This window comes from Oncorhynchus clarkii, unplaced genomic scaffold (assembly GCF_045791955.1).
Source record: "Oncorhynchus clarkii lewisi isolate Uvic-CL-2024 unplaced genomic scaffold, UVic_Ocla_1.0 unplaced_contig_3415_pilon_pilon, whole genome shotgun sequence".
Taxonomy (NCBI): Eukaryota; Metazoa; Chordata; class Actinopteri; order Salmoniformes; family Salmonidae; genus Oncorhynchus; species Oncorhynchus clarkii.
Window position 1 is genome coordinate 20215 of NW_027260821.1, and position 22445 is coordinate 42659.

Here is a 22445-nt window from a genome sequence, read left to right on the forward strand (position 1 = left end):
ATGCATGACGACACCTTGTATCTCAGTGAAGCAGGCATGCAGAACGAGATCGCCCCACCAAGCCAGATAGTAGAGGGGTGCAACAACGCCGGGACACAGAGGCATAGCTCATACAATTATATTTTGTCCAGTCAATGACTATCCTTGTTGAATAATAAATACCTGCGTCAAATATATGGCATCGCATGCTAGTGCAAAGATAGCTTGCATGAATTTTTTTTTAAATCCGGTGACCACTAGATGTCCTCGTATATCCACATTTAGATTAACTGTACTTGATTTTTCATCAGTACTGTGAATGACAAGCCCACTGAATCTAGTTTAATAATCTTTATACTCAGCAGGTAGAGGCCTAGGTACTTCAAATCAGTGCTTAATTTGAGCAGGATCATGCCAGAACAGGATCCGGCACCGTTCCGTTCTGGACTGTTTTGTTCCGGAACCTACTTGGCCGAATCCGGTACCTCTCGTGCCATGAAAAATAATTTTCACTTTTTGCTATGTAACAATTATAATAAAAGCGATCAAAGTTCATTCGAGTTGCCTCTTCGTCAATTATCCTGCCCACTCATCTCTCCCGAGTTGCACTTCATCATTTGTTTCCTTATAGAATCATAGCTGCATGAAGGGTTCTGGAGGAATTTTCTAAAGTTACGGAATTACTGCTGTCTGTTCAGAAATAAATCAAATCATTCAGAATAGCCTAATACGTCATGAGAAGCCCTATAATTTAGCTACAGAGGACCAATAGCTTATTTTTTAAATAGCCTAGCTGCGGATTGTAGCCCAATAACAAAGAATAGCCTACAGTCGGGAACGCGAGGCAAATCTGTCAGTGAAAAAACAGCACGCAGACAAAACAGGCCTTTTGCAATATTTCAAATACAATCGAGGGAAAACACAGGTTGAAAAGCAATGACTCTTGCTGAAAAGATAAGACTATGCTGTAGACTACCAAAATATTTGATCAACTCCCAAACATTGTTTTACAAAACAGAGAGAGGGAGAGATAGGCTTTTGACACGAGCGCATCGACAATCTCCAGCGAGTGAGCTGCGCATCATTGGGTGAGTCAGTGAAACTGGAAAGCATTTTTAGGACTAATTTCCTCCTCATATTGTAGCCTACTATATGTTTCTCCACAAACCTAGGCCTATAGGCTATTGATGGATTCAAGACAAGGTCGTTTTTATTGATCTCAGATACTAAGTTTGTCAGTGTCAAAGTAGCCTGCCATTTCGATCATTTGTGCGGATTAAAAAAAGATAATGCCAAAGTCTCCAGTCATGTAAAATTATGTAGAATTGCACGAAATGCGGTTTTAAAAAGGCCAACACTTTCCCGGACCCTAGGCTACTAAAAATGTTCCCCATGTGTTCACCTACTGTAAATGGCTCTACTCTACTGCTCTACCCAAATGTGATGATATGCGTTCAATGCTCTATTATAATAGGTGATCTTTTTTCTCATGAGTTCTGGTACCACAGAGCCCCCCCTCTGGCACCTCCCAATTTACAAATTAAGCTCTGCTTCAAATTTTTATTTTACAAGGCAAGTCAGTTAAAAACAAATTCTTATTTTCATTAAAGGCCTAGGAACAGTGGGTTAACTGCCTGTTCAGGAGCAGAATGACAGATTTGTACCTTGTCAGTTCAGGGATTTGAACTTGCAACCTTTCGGTTACCAGTCCAACACTCTAACCACTAGGCTACTTGTCTTCATGAAGGGTTTCATGTGAGCCTGTTTGCATCCCTCCCAGCTGCCCACTGCATTGAGGCTAGGTAACACAGTCACCACAGATAAATCCATGATAACCAAAAACAAGCATTTCTCAACGGCTGGCCATGCCTTCCTCCTGGCTACTCCAACCTCGGCCAACAGCTCCATGGGAAAGGAAGATGATTCTAAGAAGCAATTTGTTCATTTGGCTGGTGTCAAGTAAAGTATGTGACTAGTACTTACAATAGGAGACATGGTTATGTGATGGGGTGATAGTACTTACAGTAGGAGACATGTGATGGGGCGATAGTACTTACAGTAGGAGACATGTGATGGGGCGATGGTACTTACAGTAGGAGACATGTGATGGGGCGATAGTACTTACAGTAGGAGACATGTGATAGGGCGATAGTACTTACAGTAGGAGACAGCCACGCCAGCAGTGCTTTGTCAACATTGTCCCATCACGCACTAGTGACTCCTGTGGCGGGCCAGGTGCAGTGCACGCAGCAGTGCACGCTGACACGGTCGACACGGCTGGCTTCCAGGTTAAGCGGGCATGGTGTCATGAAGCAGTGTGGCTTGGCTGGGTTGTGTTTCGGAGGATGCACGGCTCTTGGCTCTCGCCTCTCCCAAGTCCATATGGGAGTTGTAGCAATGGGACAAGACTGTAACTACCAATTGGATACCACTAAATTGGAGAAGAAAAAAAAAGAATTCACCTTGGGGGTTTGTGGTATATGGCCAATATACCTCCACGTTGCGTTGTGCCTAAGAACAGCCCTTGACCGTGGTATATTGGCCATATACCACACCTCCTTGGGCCTTATTTCTTAATTGTACACATTTGGACACTTTTACAATTATTGTATGGTAAACATTGACATCTGCCTGGGTGGAACACCCTCCATAATGGGTGTCTGTGCGGGACACCCTCCATTACGGCTCCATCAGTGCTGAGCCCTCTCACTCTGATTGTATGGGACACTCAATTACGGCTCCTTGTGTTTCCAATCTTCTTCCTCTGGCAGGATTACTTCCACGTGCAACTGTCAGACGACAAGCAGGTGAGGTACTTCCTGGAGCTGAGCTATGCTGGTGCCATCCTTCGGGACAGCTGGGTCCTGACAGACGTTGGCATCACCCCTAGCAGTGCCATCTGCTGCCTGCTGAAGGTACCAGCCAAACACCTAGCTGTTTCTACCCGTGCTTGAAAATGCATATCAAAGTGAGCTGGCTATTGCTTGAAACAGCTTCATACTATCATTAACATAAAGTGTTTCAGATTTAGTGTGGTAATATATAGTATGGTTATATAGTATGGTTAGTATGGTTATATAGTATGATTATATATATTATGGTGATATAGAGTGTGGTAATATATAGTATGGTTATATAGTATGATATAGTATGGTGATATATAGTATGGTGATTATATAGTATGGTTATATAGTATGATTATATATATTATGGTGATATGGTGTGGTAATATATAGTATGGTTATATATATATTATACAGTATGGTTATATAGTAGTGTGGTAATATATAGTATGGTTATATAGTATGATTATATAGTATGATTATATAGTATGATTAGGTATGATTAGGTGATTTAGTTCATTCAAACAGGTGCCATTAATACAGGTAACGAGTGGAGGACAGAGGAGCCTCTTAAAGAAGAAGTTACAGGTCTGTGAGAGCCAGAAATGTTGCTTGTTTGTAGGTGACCAAATACTTATTTTCCACCATAATTTGCAAATAAATTCATTAAAAATCCTACAATGTGATTTTTCTGGATTTTTTTTCTTCTCATTTTGTCTGTCATAGTTGAAGTGTACCTATGATGAAAATTACAGGCCCCGCTCATCTTTTTAAGTGGGAGAACTTGCACAATTGGTGACTGACTAAATACTTTTTTGCCCCACTGTATAGTGTGGTGGTATATAGTATGGCGATATATAGAATGTTGAGGTCACCCTGCTTGAGACTTAAAGTAATATTGCCCTTGCTCAGCCAAGACCATGGTTATGGTAGAGTGATTGGTTAGTAAGGACACTGCTTTATACCGAGACCATGGTTATGGTAGAGTGATTGATTAGTAAGAACACTGCTTCGTGAGTGTGAAGTGTTGTTGTACAGAGGTCCCTGGGTACATGTCCAGAGCCAGACAGGGACAGAACTCACTCTGTTCCACAAAGTTCTGTGGAAGATTTGCTAACAGAGGAGAGTGGTTATGTATCTAAGTACAAATGTAACCATCAGAATAATGTTTATTTGTGTTCCTTACTCCTTACTTACACATCCCATCATTGACATAGTCAAAGCCAGACCTTCTGTCTGTCTCTCCTTCTTGCTGGTTGACTAGAGTGGAAATCTATAGTATTGTATGGTTGACCTGGGATAGAGCTGAAATGTGGCCCGATGTAGTGTTGCCTTTGTACCAAACACCCTTACAGTCATAAACCTTTTCCCCATGTAATCGCCTCGACCTCAGTCTGGTGTTCGCTAACAGTATCTGAAGAGTCTGTATACCCAGTGGTGTATAGTACAGTAGAGCACAGTACAGAGTACAGTAGAGTACAGAGTACACAGCAGAGTACAGCAGAGTACAGTAGAGCACAGCAGAGTACAGTAGAGCACAGCAGAGTACAGTAGAGTACAGTAGAGCACAGCAGAGTACAGTAGAGCACAGCAGAGTACAGTAGAGTACAGCAGAGTACAGTAGAGCATAGCAGAGTACAGCAGAGAGTACAGTAGAGTACAGCAGGCCGTATAGTAGGAGAAGAAGAGGCCCTTTGGGTTCATTGAAATACATATTCATAATATTTATGTTAACAATTTAATCTGCACCCAGATTAGTCTTCAATTTAATTTTCACCCAGATTAGTGTTCAATTTAATCTGCACCCAGATTAGTCTTCAATTTAATTTTCACCCAGATTAGTGTTCAATTTAATCTGCACCCAGATTAGTGTTCAATGTGATAGAACAAAACTCAGTACAGCACATGAATTAGAAAATGTTGTTACAAGTTTGAGCCACGAGATGGTGGTAGATTATAAATTTAAATAGCATGGACCTTTGATTTGTCTCTGGATAGAAATTGCCCTTGGGCACAGATCTAGGATCAGTTTACTCTCACCAAATCCTAACCATTACTATTAGCAGTAAAAAAACACAAACCAGACCTAAGATCAGTGCAAAGGAGCCACTTCATCTTACCCCTGTAATTATATGACTCCTAACTTATATATACTGAGTGTACCAAACATTAGAAACACCTTCCTAATATTGAGTTGCACCCCGCCTTTTGCCATCAGAACAGCCTCAATTCGTTGGGGCATGGACTCTACAAGGTGTTTGAAAGCGTTCCCCAGGGATGCTGGCCCATGTTGACTCCAATGCTTCCAACAGTTGTGCCAAGTTGGCTGGATGTTCTTTGGGTGGTGGACCATTCATGATACACACAGGAAACTGTTGAGTGTGAAAAACCCCAGCAGCATTGCAGTTCTTGACACAAATCGGTGCACCTGGCACCTACTACCCCGTTCAAAGGCACTTAAATATTTTGTCTTGCCCATTCACCCTCTGAATGGCACACATACACAATCTATGCCTCAATTGTCTCAAGGCTTAAAAATCCTTCTTTAACCTGTCCGCTCCCCTTCATCTACACTGAAGTGGATTTAACAAGTGACATCATTAAGGGATCATAGCTTTCACCTGGATTCACCTGGTCAGTCTTTGTCATGGAAAGAACAGGTGTTCATAATGTTTTGTTTACTCGGTGTATAAACACAACATAGGTATTTATGTAAAACAAGTGAATTTACTGTATGTCCATGGTCTTATACTTCAGCGGGAGCCGGTGGTGCGTGTGTTCAGTGCCGTGACGGGGGAGACCCTCTCAGTCTTGGGCACTGTGTTTCTCCTGAGTACGTCTGTGGCCAGGCTCATGACCCTGGTGTCCCAGCAGTGTGGGCTTCCCGTCAGCTCCTTCAGACTGAGCTCTCCCACCGGCCTGCAACTCTACGACTGCAACCGGCTGCACGACTACGCCATTGACCTGGGTATGGCCTTCCTTGTGCAGTAGATGAATGGTCCTCTGGCTCAACACCTTATGGATGTAACACAGAGACAAATGGACTGTATGGAACACATTCTTGGTTCATGGCAACCAGGAGGACAACCTGCATGTGTCTCTGTCTCCCAGGGGCTACTCTACGGTTGGACACCTGGGATGGGTGGGCGGAGTTCCTCAGAGGCTGCTTCCTGGGACACAGACTGACCGTCCAACGACACCTGTCTAGGGAGAGACCTGTGATGAGGTCAGAATACACATCTACACACTGAACTGTATGATAGACTTACTATCAACAGTGATGGTACTGAACCTTTATATAGCTTTACAATGATGGTACTGACCCTGTATATAGCTTACAATGATAGTACTGACCCTGTATATAGCTTACAATGATAGTACTGACCCTGTATATAGCTTACAATAAAGATAGTACTGACCCTGTATATAGCTTACAATGATAGTACTGACCCTGTATATAGCTTACAATGATAGTACTGACCCTGTATATAGCTTACAATGATAGTACTGACCCTGTATATAGCTTACAATGATAGTACTGACCCTGTATATAGCTTACAATACAATGATAGTACTGACCCTGTATATAGCTTACAATGATAGTACTGACCCTGTATATAGCTTACAATGATAGTACTGACCCTGTATATATACAATGATAGTACTGACCCTGTATATAGCTTACAATGATAGTACTGACATAGCTTACAATGATAGTACTGACCCTGTATATAGCTTACAATGATAGTACTGACCCTGTATATAGCTTACAATGATAGTACTGACCCTACAATGATAGTACTGACCCTGTATATAGGTACTGACCCTGTATATAGCTTACAATGATAGTACTGACCCTGTATATAGCTTACAATTACTGACCCTGTATATAGCTTACAATGATAGTACAATAATAGTACTGACCCTGTATATAGCTTACAATAATAGTACTGACCCTGTATATAGCTTACAATGATAGTACTGACCCTGTATATAGCTTACAATGATAGTACTGACCCTGTATATAGCTTACAATGATAGTACTGACCCTGTATATAGCTTACAATAATAGTACTGACCCTGTATATAGCTTACAATGATAGTACTGACCCTGTATATAGCTTACAATAATAGTACTGACCCTGTATATAGCTTACAATGATAGTACTGACCCTGTATATAGCTTACAATGATAGTACTGACCCTGTATATAGCTTACAATGATAGTACTGACCCTGTATATAGCTTACAATGATAGTACTGACCCTGTATATAGCTTACAATGATAGTACTGACCCTGTATATAGCTTACAATGATAGTACTGACCCTGTATATAGCTTACAATGATAGTACTGACCCTGTATATAGCTTACAATGATAGTACTGACCCTGTATATAGCTTACAATGATAGTACTACCCTGTATATAGCTTACAATGATAGTACTGACCCTGTATATAGCTTACAATGATAGTACTGACCCTGTATATAGCTTACAATAGCTTACAATAATAGTACTGACCCTGTATATAGCTTACAATGATAGTACTGACCCTGTATATAGCTTACAATGATAGTTACAATGATAGTACTGACCCTGTATATAGCTTACAATGATGGTACTGACCCTGTATATAGCTTACAATGATAGTACTGACCCTGTATATAGCTGACCCTGTATATAGCTTACAATAATAGTACTGACCCTGTATATGCTTACAATAATAGTACTGACCCTGTATATAGATAGTACTGACCCTGTATATAGCAATGATAGTACTGACCCTGTATATAGCTTACAATGATAGTACTGACCCTGTATATAGCTTACAATGATAGTACTGACCCTGTATATAGCTTACAATGATAGTACTGACCCTGTATATAGCTTACAATGATAGTACTGACCCTGTATATAGCTTACAATGAGTACTGACCCCTGTATATAGCTTACAATAATGGTACTGACCCTGTATATAGCTGTATATAGCTTACAATAATAGTACTGACCCTGTATATAGCTTACAATGCTTACAATAATAGTACTGACCCTGTATATAGCTTACAATGATAGTACTGACCCTGTATATAGCTTACAATGATAGTACTGACCCTGTATATATACAATGATAGTACTGACCCTGTATATAGCTTACAATGATAGTACTGACCCTGTATATAGCTTACAATGATAGTACTGACCCTGTATATAGCTTACAATGATAGTACTGACCCTGTATATAGTATAGTCTCAATGATAGTGTGTTTTTTTCCTTCATACGTTTTTTCTCTTACCCTGATATTTAATACTGCATTGTGGGAAAGAGCTTGCAAGTAAGCATTTTACTGTACTGTTTTATAACCCACTGTATCTTGTGAACTTGACAAAAAAAACTTGAAACGTGTTATAAATACATTGATTCTGTATTATTCCAGGTTCCAGCTCCGGGTGGCACTCTACATCGCTGCTTCTCTGGGCCACCTGGACCTGGCCGGCTGGCTGCTGGAGAGGGGGGTGCGTGTCATTGAGCCGGTGGGGGTTCACCATTACCGTGAGTGGTGCCACCAGACGGCCCACCCCGACGTCGCCAAGTGTCCCGCTGTCGCCTCCATCGAGCACGGCCAGCTCACCATCCTCAAACTCTTTATCGCCAGCAGCGTTCTGACCCTTGCCTGTCGGGATCCCCAGGGTCGCGACCCCCTGAGGATCGCCCTTCAGTACGGCCACAGGGAGTGTGTGAGTCACCTGGCCACCAGGCTGTGCTCTGTGGTGGTCCTCCCAGGTATGGCCCTGCCCATGCGGACATACCTCCAGATAAAGGGCTGGGTGAGGCTGGGGCAGAGGAGGGCAGCATCCAGGCACTGCATGGGCCTCAACAGGGCTCTGTTCAGGAACAGGGTGGGCGACACGGTCCTGGTGGACGGCTTCACCCTCCCCAAGATGTCCTCCAAGCCCAGGAGGAGTGAGGCCAAGGCGGGTATCAGGGTGATGTCCACAGCCTCTCAAAGTTTGACCCCCATCAACTGCCCATCTCATGTATCCTGCCCGCTCCGCGCCCTGGCATCCCAGGATAAACCTCTTCAACTACCGAAGCAACACCCTGTGGCCACGAGGGATGAAAGAGAGAAGAAGAGGGAATGTGGAGGGAAGGGATGTGAGGAGGATGAGAGTGGGGATCAGAACAGCAACCAATGGAGGAGCAGAGTCCCGCTCCCGCCCATTTCCAGAGACACCAATCTCAGACCTGTGTTTGCCTCGCCAAACTCCGCCCAGATACTCACCACCTCACTGGAGGCCTTTTCTCTCCACTGCGACCGCACACCCAGAGAAAACGCCATATACTGTTTGGCCTTGGCCAGGTTTTACCACTTCATCACTGCCTATGATATACCCTTATCCTCCCTGAATAGATTTCAGTACAAACAAATCATGAGCCAACCATCATGCTTAGAAGGTACATAGTCAAATCAAATCAACTCAAACTTTATTTGTCACATGCGCTGAATACAACAAGTGTAGATCTTTCCGTGAAATACTTTACTTACAAGCCCTTAACAAACAGTGCAGTTCAAGAAGAGTTAAGAGAATATTTACCCAATAAACTAAAGTAACAAATAATAAAACATTTGAACTTGTCCAGTGGCCATTTGATTAATTGTTCAGCAGTCTTATGACTTGGGGTTAGAAGCTGTTATAGGTTTACCCTAACAAGTCCTGAAACAAATCATGAGCCAACTATCATGCTTAGAAGGTATATAGTGTCAGTCTTATTGGTTCACCCTAACAAGTTGTTTCAGTATGGGGAGAGGATAGAATGTAAGGGCGCTTCATTAATGTATTGAGGCCATTACATATACAGTATTTCACAATGCTAGGACACAGATTTGGTCTCCTAACCTTGTTCTGGTTGATTGACTCTCTAACAGTGCCTTCACACAGAGACCATGGTTGCAGCAGCTGAATGTAGCGCGGACTCTGTCCAGGAGGAGTGCTCAGCACATTGGGTAGACACCAGGATCCTGGTCATTAGGCAGATTAAACATACTGAAACAAGGAGGGACAACCTGGAATTGTCCAAAAAGGAACTCTTATTTTTTTTTTTACAGTGAACAAGATGAGACTTTGGAACGGATGATGCCTGAAACAATGCGGACGACTTAGAATTTCGTTCCTTTGGATGAGGCTTATAGATATAGTCAGTACTGTGTTTGATTTGTGTGCAGAAAGTTTACAACGGCAGGCAGTGGATTCTCAGTCATTCCTATTCTCAAGTAACAAAAAACGTATCATATTTCACTGGCTATTTGTAGTAGCCAAATGTGAATGGAATTATTATTATTCTAGAATCATTTAGTTGACTGAATGTGACTATGTGGTTGTGCTGTATGTGATTGTACTGAATGTGGTTGTACTGTACGTGATTGTAAGTGTTTGACATGGGTCTAATTGAGGATCCCCCCCCCCCCCCCCCACACACTTAACACTAGTTTTTATCCATAGAAATCCTCACTTGCTGATGAAGACATATAGTGGTTGAAATCAATGTAAAATACAGTATGAACACTGCTGCCTTAAAACTCTTTTATTAAGATGTGGATCATTATTGCTCATTTAAATGAGTCTGTGCAGTGTCAAAATAATACACCTGATACATAAGGGGGGGAAAATGCTAAAAATAGCACAAGACATGAAATAATGGCATTATGGGAAAATAATACATACTGTATTTCACATAGAGTATTTGACAAACTCTTTATTTACGTTACAAAACTGACAACTACTGTAACGATGTGTTAGCACAGCATGTGTCATCATTCCCCTGCAGTGTGTGGATTTACACAGCAACATAGCAGACAGCTTAAATAGTTTATTTTTATTTAACCTTTATTTCACTAGACAAGTCAGTTAAGAACTAATTCTTATTTACAATGATGGCCAAACCTGGACGACGCTGGGCCAATTATGCGGCATCCTATGGGACTCCCAATCACTTGGGAGTGGGAAGGATACCAAATCCAATATCACACACTTCTTCCTTAGTATTCTGAGAACTGTCAGATAGCTGTGAGAGCTATGAGTGGATCGTGGACCCATGCATAAATGATAACTTTGCTGTAACTCAGTGGGGCAAGTAGAACATCCGGGTTAGTGTATGTGCATTATCTGGACAGTTGATTGTCTTTGTCTCAAAGCCTTTCCATTTCTGGGGTATTGAAGAAGCTTCTGATCTCAACCTTCTTGACAGGTAAGAAACACTTGGTTAGTGTATGTGTCTTATCCAATGGGTTGTCAGGTGAACGTTGAAGATGCTTCTTGGAGGTGATCTAATGATGTCATTTGAATCGCTGTCATTGAGTTGCTCACTGGACAAGACAATTATTCACTGAAAATTAAATCTGTCTTTCATTTCACTTATGTTGATACTTGATTGGCTATTTGCTGTGTTTTGAAAATACAAAAATAAATATAACTGTTTTATGAAGCACTTGTAGACATTCATTGTTTTCAAAATCATATTTTCAGCAAAACAGATATACGTTTACAATATGACATCAAATCAAATAAAAATAAAATAAGTGATATGTAAATGATTGTCAAAAGGCTCCAACCACCCAAGTCATAGACTGTTCACTCTGCTACCACACGGCAAGCGATACGAGAGCACCAAGTCTGGGACAAAAGGCTCCTAACAGCTTCCACCCCCAAGCCATTAGACTGCTGAACAGCTTCTACCCCCAAGTCATTAGACTGCTGAACAGCTTCTACCCCCCCCTGAACAGCTTCTACCCCCAAGTCATTAGACTGCTGAACAGCTTCTACCCCCAAGTCATTAGACTGCTGAACAGCTTCTACCCCCAAGTCATTAGACTGCTGAACAGCTTCTACCCCCAAGTCATTAGACTGCTGAACAGCTTCTACCCCCAAGTCATTAGACTGCTGAACAGCTTCTACCCCCAAGTCATTAGACTGCTGAACAGCTTCTACCCCCAAGTCATTAGACTGCTGAACAGCTTCTACCCCCAAGTCATCAGACTGCTGAACGTTAATTAAATGGCCACCTGCACTATTTGCCCCTTTGTTATTGATGTATTTTTCTAATTGTTTTCCACTGACTCTCTTGAATTGGCTCGATGCACACTCACTACACTCTACCCACACATTCACTGTGACACTGACCGACTTTCACACTAGCTGCTGCTACTGTGTTTATTATCTATCCTGATTGCCTAGTCACTTTTACCCTTACCTACATGTACATACTGTATTACCTCAACTACCTCGCACCCATGCACATTGACTCGGTACTGGTACTCCTTGTATATAGCCTTGTTATTGTGTTACTATTTAGAAAATATATTCTTACTTTTTAACTCTGCATTGTTGGGAATGGGCTCGTAATAAAGCATCTCACAGTTGTTTTCGGCGTATGTGACCAATACGATTAGATTCTCATCTGAACAAATGAATGCTCTCGTTGTTATAATGAGGAATTTATTTAAATAATTTGGTTTTTCTTGAAGATTTGAATGGGCTGAGAAAGCCTTTCGTGATGGATCTAGACAATCTGGTGAAAAGGGAGGGTTTGCGACTCTTCTCTTCAAGTGGGAAGGACGATGCGATATCATAAATTCCCTCTGGAGAAAAGGAGCCATGAGATGTTGTCATCGTCTCTGCAACGAAAGACCATCCAGCATGCCATCAATTTACATTTTTACTCATTTATCAGACACTCTTATCCAGAGAGACTTACAAGGAGCAATTAGGATGAAGTGCCTTGCTCAAGAGCACATTGACAGATTTTGCCTCGTGAACTCAGGGATTCTGAACCAGCAACCTATCGGTTACTGGCCCAACCTCTTAACCCACTAGGCTACCACCCAGCCCACAGTACAGTATGTCATAGGTAACAACTCAGAGGAGTACAATGTCTTTCCAAATGAATTAGTGGAATGGTAAAGGGATAATGTCTCAGTCTTGACTGAGCAGCAGCCTAAACAGCAGCAGGGCTTACCTGTAAAGTACACAGTAGGGGAAATGTTCTGAGGCTGGTACTCCAGAGACTCTTGAGGACAGAGGTTCTTACTAACTTTCTTGGAACCCTGGTTGGTGGGAAAAGGCACATTAAAACAAACTGAACATTTTTCGATATCTTAAAGTACAGCATATCAATTGCAAAGAAGCAGTGCAATGCCATGACACAAAGAATCATATATCTCATAAAAGGTCAACAGCAGTGTTATTCATGAAAGATGTATGTGTACTATACCTTTGTATTGAAGGTGAGGACCTGCTCTCCAGTACTGCTGATGGTATCCCTTTCCAAATCAAACACGCCTTCTACAATGCCACTGGTGGCCACGCTGGTAGCGGACTCAAAATAACATTTAGCAGTGGCTTTGGTGATCATTTGAAGAATGACCATGCAAGTAGAAGTCTTTGGATCGTTCTGGACTGAAACATCAAAGTTTATGTTTTCATACTCATCTGACCACTGTCTCAGGAAGCACTTCACTGTCTCTTCAGCAAATATCTGGAGAAGCTGAGAGGAGAGCTCCTTGGATATGGCACATTGTTCCTTTCCCCATTTCAGCCTTGAAAGAATGGAGTCTGAAGCACTTTTGGCTGCTTCCAATGTTAAGACCTGTGGAGTGCTGTGGCTGTCCTGAAGGGCTATCACTTTATCCACCAATTCATGACTGAAAATGTGGATGGTCCAAGTGGAAATGATTTTTCTCAATTTCCTAACAGCAGATCGGAGGTCGTCAAGATGTGAAGCACCCTGTCCATTTTCCTGTGTGTTCTCAACACTTTCCACCATAATGTCCACTACCACCCCAGCAGCTTGCCTGACTTTGTCCACAAAGGTTACAGGAAGTAAGTCCTCTGTGTGAAAGAAGTCCTCAATGATTGTGTTTCTAACAATGGGAAAGTCAATCTGAGCAGGAAACTCAGTGGGGATGGGAGTCCCGGGTAAAGCAAAGTGCCATTTCGACTGCCTTAATTTTGAAGTAGGTGTTAGAGAGATGGAAGAGCGTGAAGAAGAGGTATTTCTTGTATTTTGGCTGTCAGCACTCCTACAACGGATCGTGCCAATATCCTCCAGCATGGATCCTGAGAGCTCAGTGGTTTTAGGTAGTAATTTGTGCGGAATGTCCACACAGGCATCGTTTACACCAGGTGTAACACTGCTCTGGTTGACCTCAAGATGGCCGAGACTTGCTCTTTGTGATGCAGGACTGCTTTGATATGTAAAGATTTGGATTGAACCAAGTGTTGTGTCTGATCTTTGAAGATCTTTTCTGAGAAACTCCGTAATCTTACTTTGCAGACTGTAGTAGATGTTACGAGCAACAGACCAGATTCTTTTCTCAGAAACCTGTCCAGTGGTGAGCAGGGAGGTTCCAGATACCATGTCAGATGATTGGGTGGTCTGGGTGAGCTCCTGCTGGTCTTTCACCATGGTTTGTATAATATCAGTAGATGTGGTGGATGTAGATACAGACTGGAGGTACTTATCTGTTGTGCCTTCCTCCACAATGTTAAATGATCTAGAGAGGACCTCACTCACTCCTTTCTCAGCTTTGGTTTGGAACTCATGACTAGAGAGTTTTTGGAGGCTCTTTGTTGAAAGACTGTGGGAAGATGCAATGCCTTTGGAGGCAGCCGTGCTGCAATCTAGACTTACTGGAGAGGTTCGCTCAGGAGAACCTTGGAGACGTTCAAACATGTCTTCACATGGTGTTGGGGACCTTGACAAGGAGATGTCCTTCAGCTGAGACAGAACACCACCTACCAACATGTTGACCTCAAGGGACATATCAGATATTTTCTTTCCTACTGTGGAGAAGCAAGGTGCATTTGATGTCTGATCCTCGCATGAGGTCAAGATTGTTGAAATGACCTCTTTGGTACTATTGGTCAGTAGAGCCTCGTCTGTTTCAGTCCAGAGAAGTTTTGAACTCTCGCTGACACCCCTGTGTAGAGCCACTTCAAGGTTCAAACTGTGCAAGTGAGGCACACTCTTACTAGCTTGCCTCAAGTCCTGGCTTGCCAAACCAAGGTACTCCTTAGTCCCAAGATGTCCAGAGTCCTCTGTGGGTATATGACTAGACATTCTGCTCAGCATGTCTGACCTCCGCTGGTGAATGATGAAGTCCTTTAATGTCTTCTTAATATTGTTATATAAACTAGTGGTAGCAGACCAGATCCTGCTCTGTAGCTTTTGTGCATTTTCCTGGAGGTCAGGTTCTCTCTCCTCTACTTCTGCAGGTTGCGCCAAGCTCTGCAGGTCTTCCACAAATGTTTCAATGATGCCAAAGGCAGCAGAATCCGCACAAATATCCTTTGACCATGTGTACTGGTTTTGAATGGAACAAGACCTGGATGCTACAGAATAAGCAGGCTGTGCACTAGTTAAGCTACTGGTGGACTTTTTAACTAGGAACTCACTCACTGCTTGAGTGGCATTTCTCTTAAATTCCTCACTTGAGAGTTTTCTAATACAATCTAACAGACTGGTCAAAGAAGCTGTGGCCTTACTTCTGCTGTCCTCAATTTGACAGGGGAACTCACATACTATTGGTGATGAGGCCCTGGAATGGGCAATATCCCCAAGCTGAGCCAGAACACCCTCTACAAATTTCTCTCTCTCAATAGAGAAGCCTGATCCTTTTTCTCCAACAGTGTACAGGGGGTCCTCCTTTGACATCTCAGTGTTGTACAAGACCAGAAGCTCTGAGATGACTTCTTTGGTGCAAGTTGTCAGAAGGAGCTTGCTTTCTTCTGACTCAGTTTTTGCCCAAAGAAGTTTTGAGCTCTCACTTAGGCCTCTTTGTAAAGTAACTTCACCAGTGGACTCTGGCAACTGAGGCTCACTCTTACTGGGCCTATATTTCATGTCTAAGCAAGGAAGTGGAACTGTCTCCTTAAACTCAGCATTTGTGATGTTGTCATCAGATGTGACAATGCTCTTTAGGGCAAATCTCTGAAGCTTGTCGAAATAATCTTTCAAGTTGTTTTGGATGCTGTGGTAAATGTGAACAGCAGCAGACCAGGCACTCTTCTGTTGGGGACTCTCTTCAGATTCAGCCAAGGACTTCATATCTGACACGAAAGTCTTAACAACTACTGACGCTGCTGAGCCCACTGGGTGAATTGACTCTGTCTTTACAATGCCAGACAATGTTTGACCTGATACAGCACCTGTTAACTCAGACTTAATGACTGAACTAGGAAAGCTCAAACTACTGACTTTTTTGTCAAGAACTCCACTCACTGCTTGTATTGCTGATGTTTGAAACTCCCGGCTAGAGAGTTTTTGGATGCTCTTAGATGTGAGCGTGCAGGAGGAACCAGATTCACTAATATTGTAGCTGCTCTCGTATTTCCTTATCAGGGCATCAAGATCCTCAATGAAGCCAACATGCGATGCCAAAAACGTGATCTTGTCCTTCAGATCTTCCAGCAAATTCTGTTCGTTCTCGTCAACAAAAGCCACCATTGTGTCAGAGATGGTGGTCATGACTTGCCCTGTTAGACTCTTGCTCTCTTGGTCAACTTTTTCAAGTTTAACAGCCAGCTCTCTCACCATGCTCTCAGTCACCTTGGTCTGTGAGTCTCCCCTTACCGGTGTCACTAGAGAGGTTTGACTTGCGGAGGCACTCTTAACGACCACTGATAAGGCCGACTTGACATCTTTAGCCAACTCTGCCATTACAGCAGGGGTTAGCATCATAGAGCCTGCACTTCCAGATGGAGAATTGGACATGCATGCAAGTTTGGAGAGAGAACCTTGCAGGCTGTCCTGCACACAGGTGACAAGGGTGTCCTCTGAGACACCTAAGAGGACTTGTAGCGTCTCAGAGTTGGTTGTTTTCTTCTGCACATCAGACAGAGAGGTTAGAGTCCTTGGGGAAAAAAACGCAGAAATCATCAAAGTCAAACAAATAATATGTAAGGCTGTGATGCACATTCAGTGTGTCAAATACATCTGCACCATTGAAAACAATGAGGAAAACGCTGCTGTTTCTCTGAGAAAAAACCTTAGTGTGATGTCAGCCTAACTGCTTAATTTCTAAAGCCCAATAAAATGTATTTTGTATAAGTCATTTGTATTGAAACTGGCCTGTAGATATCTATCTATCCTGGCAATATCTATCCTCTACAAAAATCCAAATTGCTATAAACTTCAAATACTGTAACTTCTAATAACTTCAAGGACAATCATAAATACAAGGCAGTTTGAAGAAATGTTAAAGGGAAATTTCTAAATGTTTCAACTTCATATTCATCAACTCCAGCACCACCCCAACATCAGCATATGTGAAAAACGGGCATTTCTATGTTTTGTAGTAAAAAAAGAAAGAGGAAGATAAGTGTTTTCTATGACATCATCAACCAATTAGTAGGCAATGCCTACTCATAATTGGTTAAAATCACACGATGCACACTGATGATGTCATTAGAATCTAGAGCTGAGCATTTAACCAACATTTTTGTTATTTTTCGGTTTTTAAACAACTAATTGACCGACGTCGGCTCAATTATTTGAATTCCATATAGTTCATTTTTTTCTTCTTCTGTGAGCTCGATGCTCAGTTTCTGTAGAGATAAATCAGATCAAGCACGAACTATGCAATGTAGTAGGGAGTTGTAGTTTCCAACAGGCCAATATTCTACATAGTTTAGCACAGAAAATACGGCAATTAATTCCCATAATCCATTGCACGCCCACTTGCTTGTCCACTCTGTGTGGAGCAGATACGGAAAACTCATTGACTGAGACGGAGAGACGAGAGAATGCATGAGAGAGATAAAAAGCAGTTGCGTTGCGAGGATTCTCTACCTGGAAATACATGATCTAAGTGATTGACAGTTGGTGTTCAGCGGTCATAAAAGTAGGTCTTATTTACTTAGAAGAACTACTAAAATAGTGATTTTGTCAGACAGAATAAGCAGCAGCTCTATAGAGATGAGTTGATGACTTGGAATGAAATAATAAAGTCATCAAATAAATATTTTATATGAGAAAGTAAATGATGGTTGATAAGTCATAAACAGTAATGGACAGTCACTACCATCATGGGACTTTTATTCATTGTTTTATTATGTGTTGTTACAGCATTCAACACACATAATCCATAGTGCATTCAATGTCTAAAAAAAGTATTGAAATCCAAAACCGTGATTATTTTTTAAATATTTGAATGGAAACCAAACCAACCTCAAAAAGCACTAATTTCTCAGCACTATTGGAAACAGTTACATCCCTCTATATTTTTTTTACTACAAAGCATGGAAATGTGTAATTTTCACATATGGTGATGCTGGAGATGAATATGAAGTTGTTAAATTTCCCTTTAAGAACATACCTCATGGCCCCCTTGGGCAGGTAGCTTCCACTGCCCAGACTGCCCTTAGTCAGGTAAATCTCCTTGAACTTAAGTTGTGATTCCTGTTCTTCTTCCTCTTCCTGCTCCATACAGTTGGAGGAAGGGTAGGGAGTCGGGATGCGAAAGCTATTGAAAGACTTTCGACTGCCTGGCCTCTTAGGTACACCAGCCTCAGTAAATCTCACGCGGGACTTGGTGTTAGTCTTATCGTCTAACAGACTGGTGAGTGACGCTGTGAGAGATCTCTGTGACAATGGAGAGGAGGCAGCATCTTGGATGCCCAGTAGTTCGTAAAGACCTGGGATGATGATCTGCATCAGCTTGTCCGATAAAAACTGGACAATCCTCAGACACAAGCCGGCAAGCTGTTGTTTTGTCAGCTGTATTCCAGAAACAGAAGAAGTGTTTTAAAATGTTGCATAGTGCGTCTTTTTAAAGCTTATGAACAAGGTTAAACATTAGGCAGAGTTTTCATGGTAATCTGATTAAATTGTCAGTAACATGATCTTACCGGGTCAAACATGCCCTCACGAATCCCCCTCCATTGCCTGAAAACAATATTGTTATAAATGTTGTCATATCAGGATGCGTGGCAGAATTGTTTTTATTTAATTATTTGCCTGATCGTGAAGTTATACTTGCTTTGTGTCAGTTGTTTTGGCAAAATTGCAATGTGACAACTTTTCTAGCACTGAACATTTTTTTCCGATTGATCAGTTTCTAATTTAATCCTATTTCCTTGAAGGTGTGATAGTACCAAAGAAAACAGAACATACTTCTCAGTTAGGTTTTGAAGGAAGTCCATAAGTGTCAGATGTTCCACAATGTTGAGCTTCCCCTCTTCTGTGGTTTCCATCACTGAGGTTGCTCTGCTCCTGGTACAATTGCTCTGCTCCTGGTAGAAATGTAATTATATTGCAAATAATCAAACTTAATATACAACAAATATCATACTGAAATAATTATTAACTGTTAAAGAGTGGAGGAGCATTGGGCCAATTAAACAACTGCAACACAACAGAGATGGTTGTGGTACGTCAACATTGCCAATGATAGCATCACTATAACATTTTATTGGATTAATGTTGTAATATGAAATGACAAGGTCAACTTACCATCTCATTGACAGCTTCAGAGGTCAGGTGGTCATCCATCACACAGACAGGCAGGTCTAGAGACTGGGACAAGGCTCTATGGTCATAACCAGGAGAGAATGGAAACATCAGAGCAGTCCCAATGGCAGAATCTAACCACTGTCTTCATGTCAAAGACTCACTCACTCATTTGCTTTGTCAAACCTACCCCTTAGAATGACTTCGATATTAACACTGAATATATTTTGTTATTAAGAGATCTCTCAATAATAATTCTCACAATAGCATATTGGTAGTAGTCAGTGACATATTAAAGCTAAGCAGGGCTGGGTGTAATTAAAACCCTGGATGGGGTTCGATCCCGGGCTGAGGTGCTGCCTATTGTTTTTTTCTGAAAGTGTATATAAATGTTGAAAATCTGACATGGTTTCAAAGGTACAAATTCAACCTATTTTATACAAGGTTTGGCTGTGCTGAATTTAGTTTACAATGATGACATCATACTGTGGTTGAAATTTCACCCTCAAAACAACAGTTAGGCCTATACCCCATTATATCCACTACGCCCCTCCCCTCCCCCCCACACACACACACTTTATATTTTACCAATATATATGCAGCCCACCAGCCCTAAAGCATGAACATGTTTTTTTGCTAGAAAATGTGGATTAAGAGAAGCAAAATTATCCTTTTCGCTAGTTTCATCTAAATAGAAGGGCAACATGACATTGACAAACCTTGTCATATCTGCTCTCACCGGGATTTAAAAACCCAGGCTTTCCTAAAATGTTTACCTCAGCCAGTCTAGAACCCAGGTGTGTCTACAAAACACATGTACTCCTCCATAAGGTTCATGGCTTGCCTATTGTTTTATCCCAGTACAAGAGGGGCAACTGGATTCAGGATTAAACACAAGCAGTCTTTAAGGTATATCTTATTACAGTTTAGGCCTACCTTATTATTTTCTTCCATCTGGCAAAATCATTTTAAGGAATGAAATCTGTTTTGTTGCTAGTATTATTAGTAACTGTAGGAAAATACAGCTGTAAAGTACAAGAATCGGCTACTTTCTGAAGGGCAGCCAAGCTCATAAGCAATTTAGAACCTACAGACAATTATGACAAAGTTGGAACGCATGATTGCGTCACAAACGCCTTGTGGTCACATGTTATTTTAGGGCGTGGCTCCGCATTTGTGACCGGTTCTCTTATTTCTATTTCCCGGTATCCGTTAGTGCTGGAATTTGAGATTAATACTTTTCTCATGCCGAAACCGGATTAAATAAATACCGGTAGTTAAATGACAAAAAATATGATATTCGCAATGTCATTAAACAACAACAACAAAAACTACAATTTCGAAACATGATTTTGTCATCAGTTCAGTACCATTTGTTTGATTTTGTGGACCCACGACTAGACTTTATCCATGTTAGCTAGTTGCTAGCGATGCTAGTCAGATTAGGCTGCTACGTGATAAACAGTTCGCGTTAGCGAATTAGCTACCTAGCTAGCCAGCCTAACAAGCTGTCAAATCCAGTGGAAACCGATGCAACCCTTCTGCCAAATAAGGGCTAGCTCGATGACCCGTGGTAACAGTGAGGTCCCCATGAGTTTCAAGGCTTTAATAAGTGCTATCGTGCAGAAAAAGCGAATAAAATACTGGTTGATGAGCTAGCTAAATTAGCTAGCAAGACGGGTATGACCGTTAACAGCGTGAATGCACAAATGCATGACGACACATTGTATCTCAGTGAAGCAGGCATGCAGAACGAGATCGCCCCACCAAGCCAGATAGTAGAGGGGTACAACAACGCCGGGACACAGAGGCATAGCTCATACAATTATATTTTGTTCCAGTCAATGACAATACATGTTGAATAATAAATACCTGCGTCAAATATATGGCATCGCATGCTAGTGCAAAGATAGCTTGCATGAATTTTTTTTTTAAATCCGGTGACCACTAGATGTCCTCGTATATCCACATTTAGATCAACTGTACTTGATTTTTCATCAGTACTGTGAATGACAAGCCCACTGAATCTAGTTTAATAATCTTTATACTCAGCAGGTAGAGAGACCTAGGTACTTCAAACCAGTGCTTAATTTGAGCAGGATCATGCCAGAACAGGATCCGGCACCTTTCCGTTCTGGACTGTTTTGTTCCGGAACCTATTTTACCGAATCCGGTACCTCTCGTGCCATGAAAAATCATTTTCACTTTTTTCTATGTAACAATTATAATAAAAGCGATCAAAGTTCATTCGAGTTGCCTCTTCGTCAATTATCCTGCCCCCTCATCTCTCCAGAGTTGCACTTCATCATTTGTTTCCTTATAGAATCATAGCTGCATGAAGGGTTCTGGAGGAATTTTCTAAAGTTACGGAATTACTGCTGTCTGTTCAGAAATAAATCAAAACATTCAGAATAGCCTAATACGTCATGAGAAGCCCAATAGTTTAGCTAGAGGACCAATAGCTTCTTATTTTTTTAAATAGCCTAGCTGCGGATTGTAGCCCAACAACAAAGAATAGCCTACAGTCGGGAACGCGAGGCAAATCTGTCAGTGAAAAAACAGCACGCAGACAAAACAGGCCTTTTGCAATATTTCAAATACAATCGAGGGAAAACACAGGTTGAAAAGCAATGACTCTTGCTGAAAAGATAAGACTATGCTGTAGACTACCAAAATATTTGATCAACTCCCAAACATTGTTTTACAAAACAGAGAGAGGGAGAGATAGGCTTTTGACACGAGCGCATCGACAATCTCCAGCGAGTGAGCTGCGCATCATTGGGTGAGTCAGTGAAACTGGAAAGCATTTTTAGGACTAATTTCCTCCTCATATTGTAGCCTACTATATGTTTCTCCACAAACCTAGGCCTATAGGCTATTGATGGATTCAAGACAAGGTCGTTTTTATTGATCTCAGATACTAAGTTTGTCAGTGTCAAAGTAGCCTGCCATTTCGATCATTTGTGCTGATTAAAAAAAGATCATGCCAAAGTCTCCAGTCATGTAAAAGGATGTAGAATTGCACGAAATGCGGTTTTAAAAAGGCCAACACTTTCCCGGACCCTAGGCTACTAAAAATGTTCCCCATGTGTGCACCTTCTATAAGTGGCTCTACCCA

At 41.7% G+C, this 22445-nt stretch overlaps 1 protein-coding gene and 1 pseudogene across 1 annotated transcript; one reads left to right on the top strand and one right to left on the bottom strand.

Annotated features, from left to right (window-relative positions):
- LOC139401805 (protein ANKUB1-like) lies at window positions 1-9984 on the top strand (annotated as a pseudogene).
- Window positions 9985-12298: 2314 nt separating this feature from the next.
- On the bottom strand, window positions 12299-21468 carry LOC139401809 (uncharacterized). The gene is made up of 8 exons (XM_071145780.1): window positions 21200-21468; window positions 19331-19406; window positions 18992-19110; window positions 18727-18763; window positions 18195-18595; window positions 13091-16730; window positions 12836-12923; window positions 12299-12494 (listed from the first exon to the last, which is right to left on the bottom strand). The coding sequence occupies exons 2-8, from the start codon at window positions 19367-19369 to the stop codon at window positions 12316-12318; spliced, it is 4503 nt and encodes a 1500-aa protein (XP_071001881.1). The 5' UTR covers window positions 19370-19406; window positions 21200-21468; the 3' UTR covers window positions 12299-12315.
- Window positions 21469-22445: the final 977 nt, after the last annotated feature.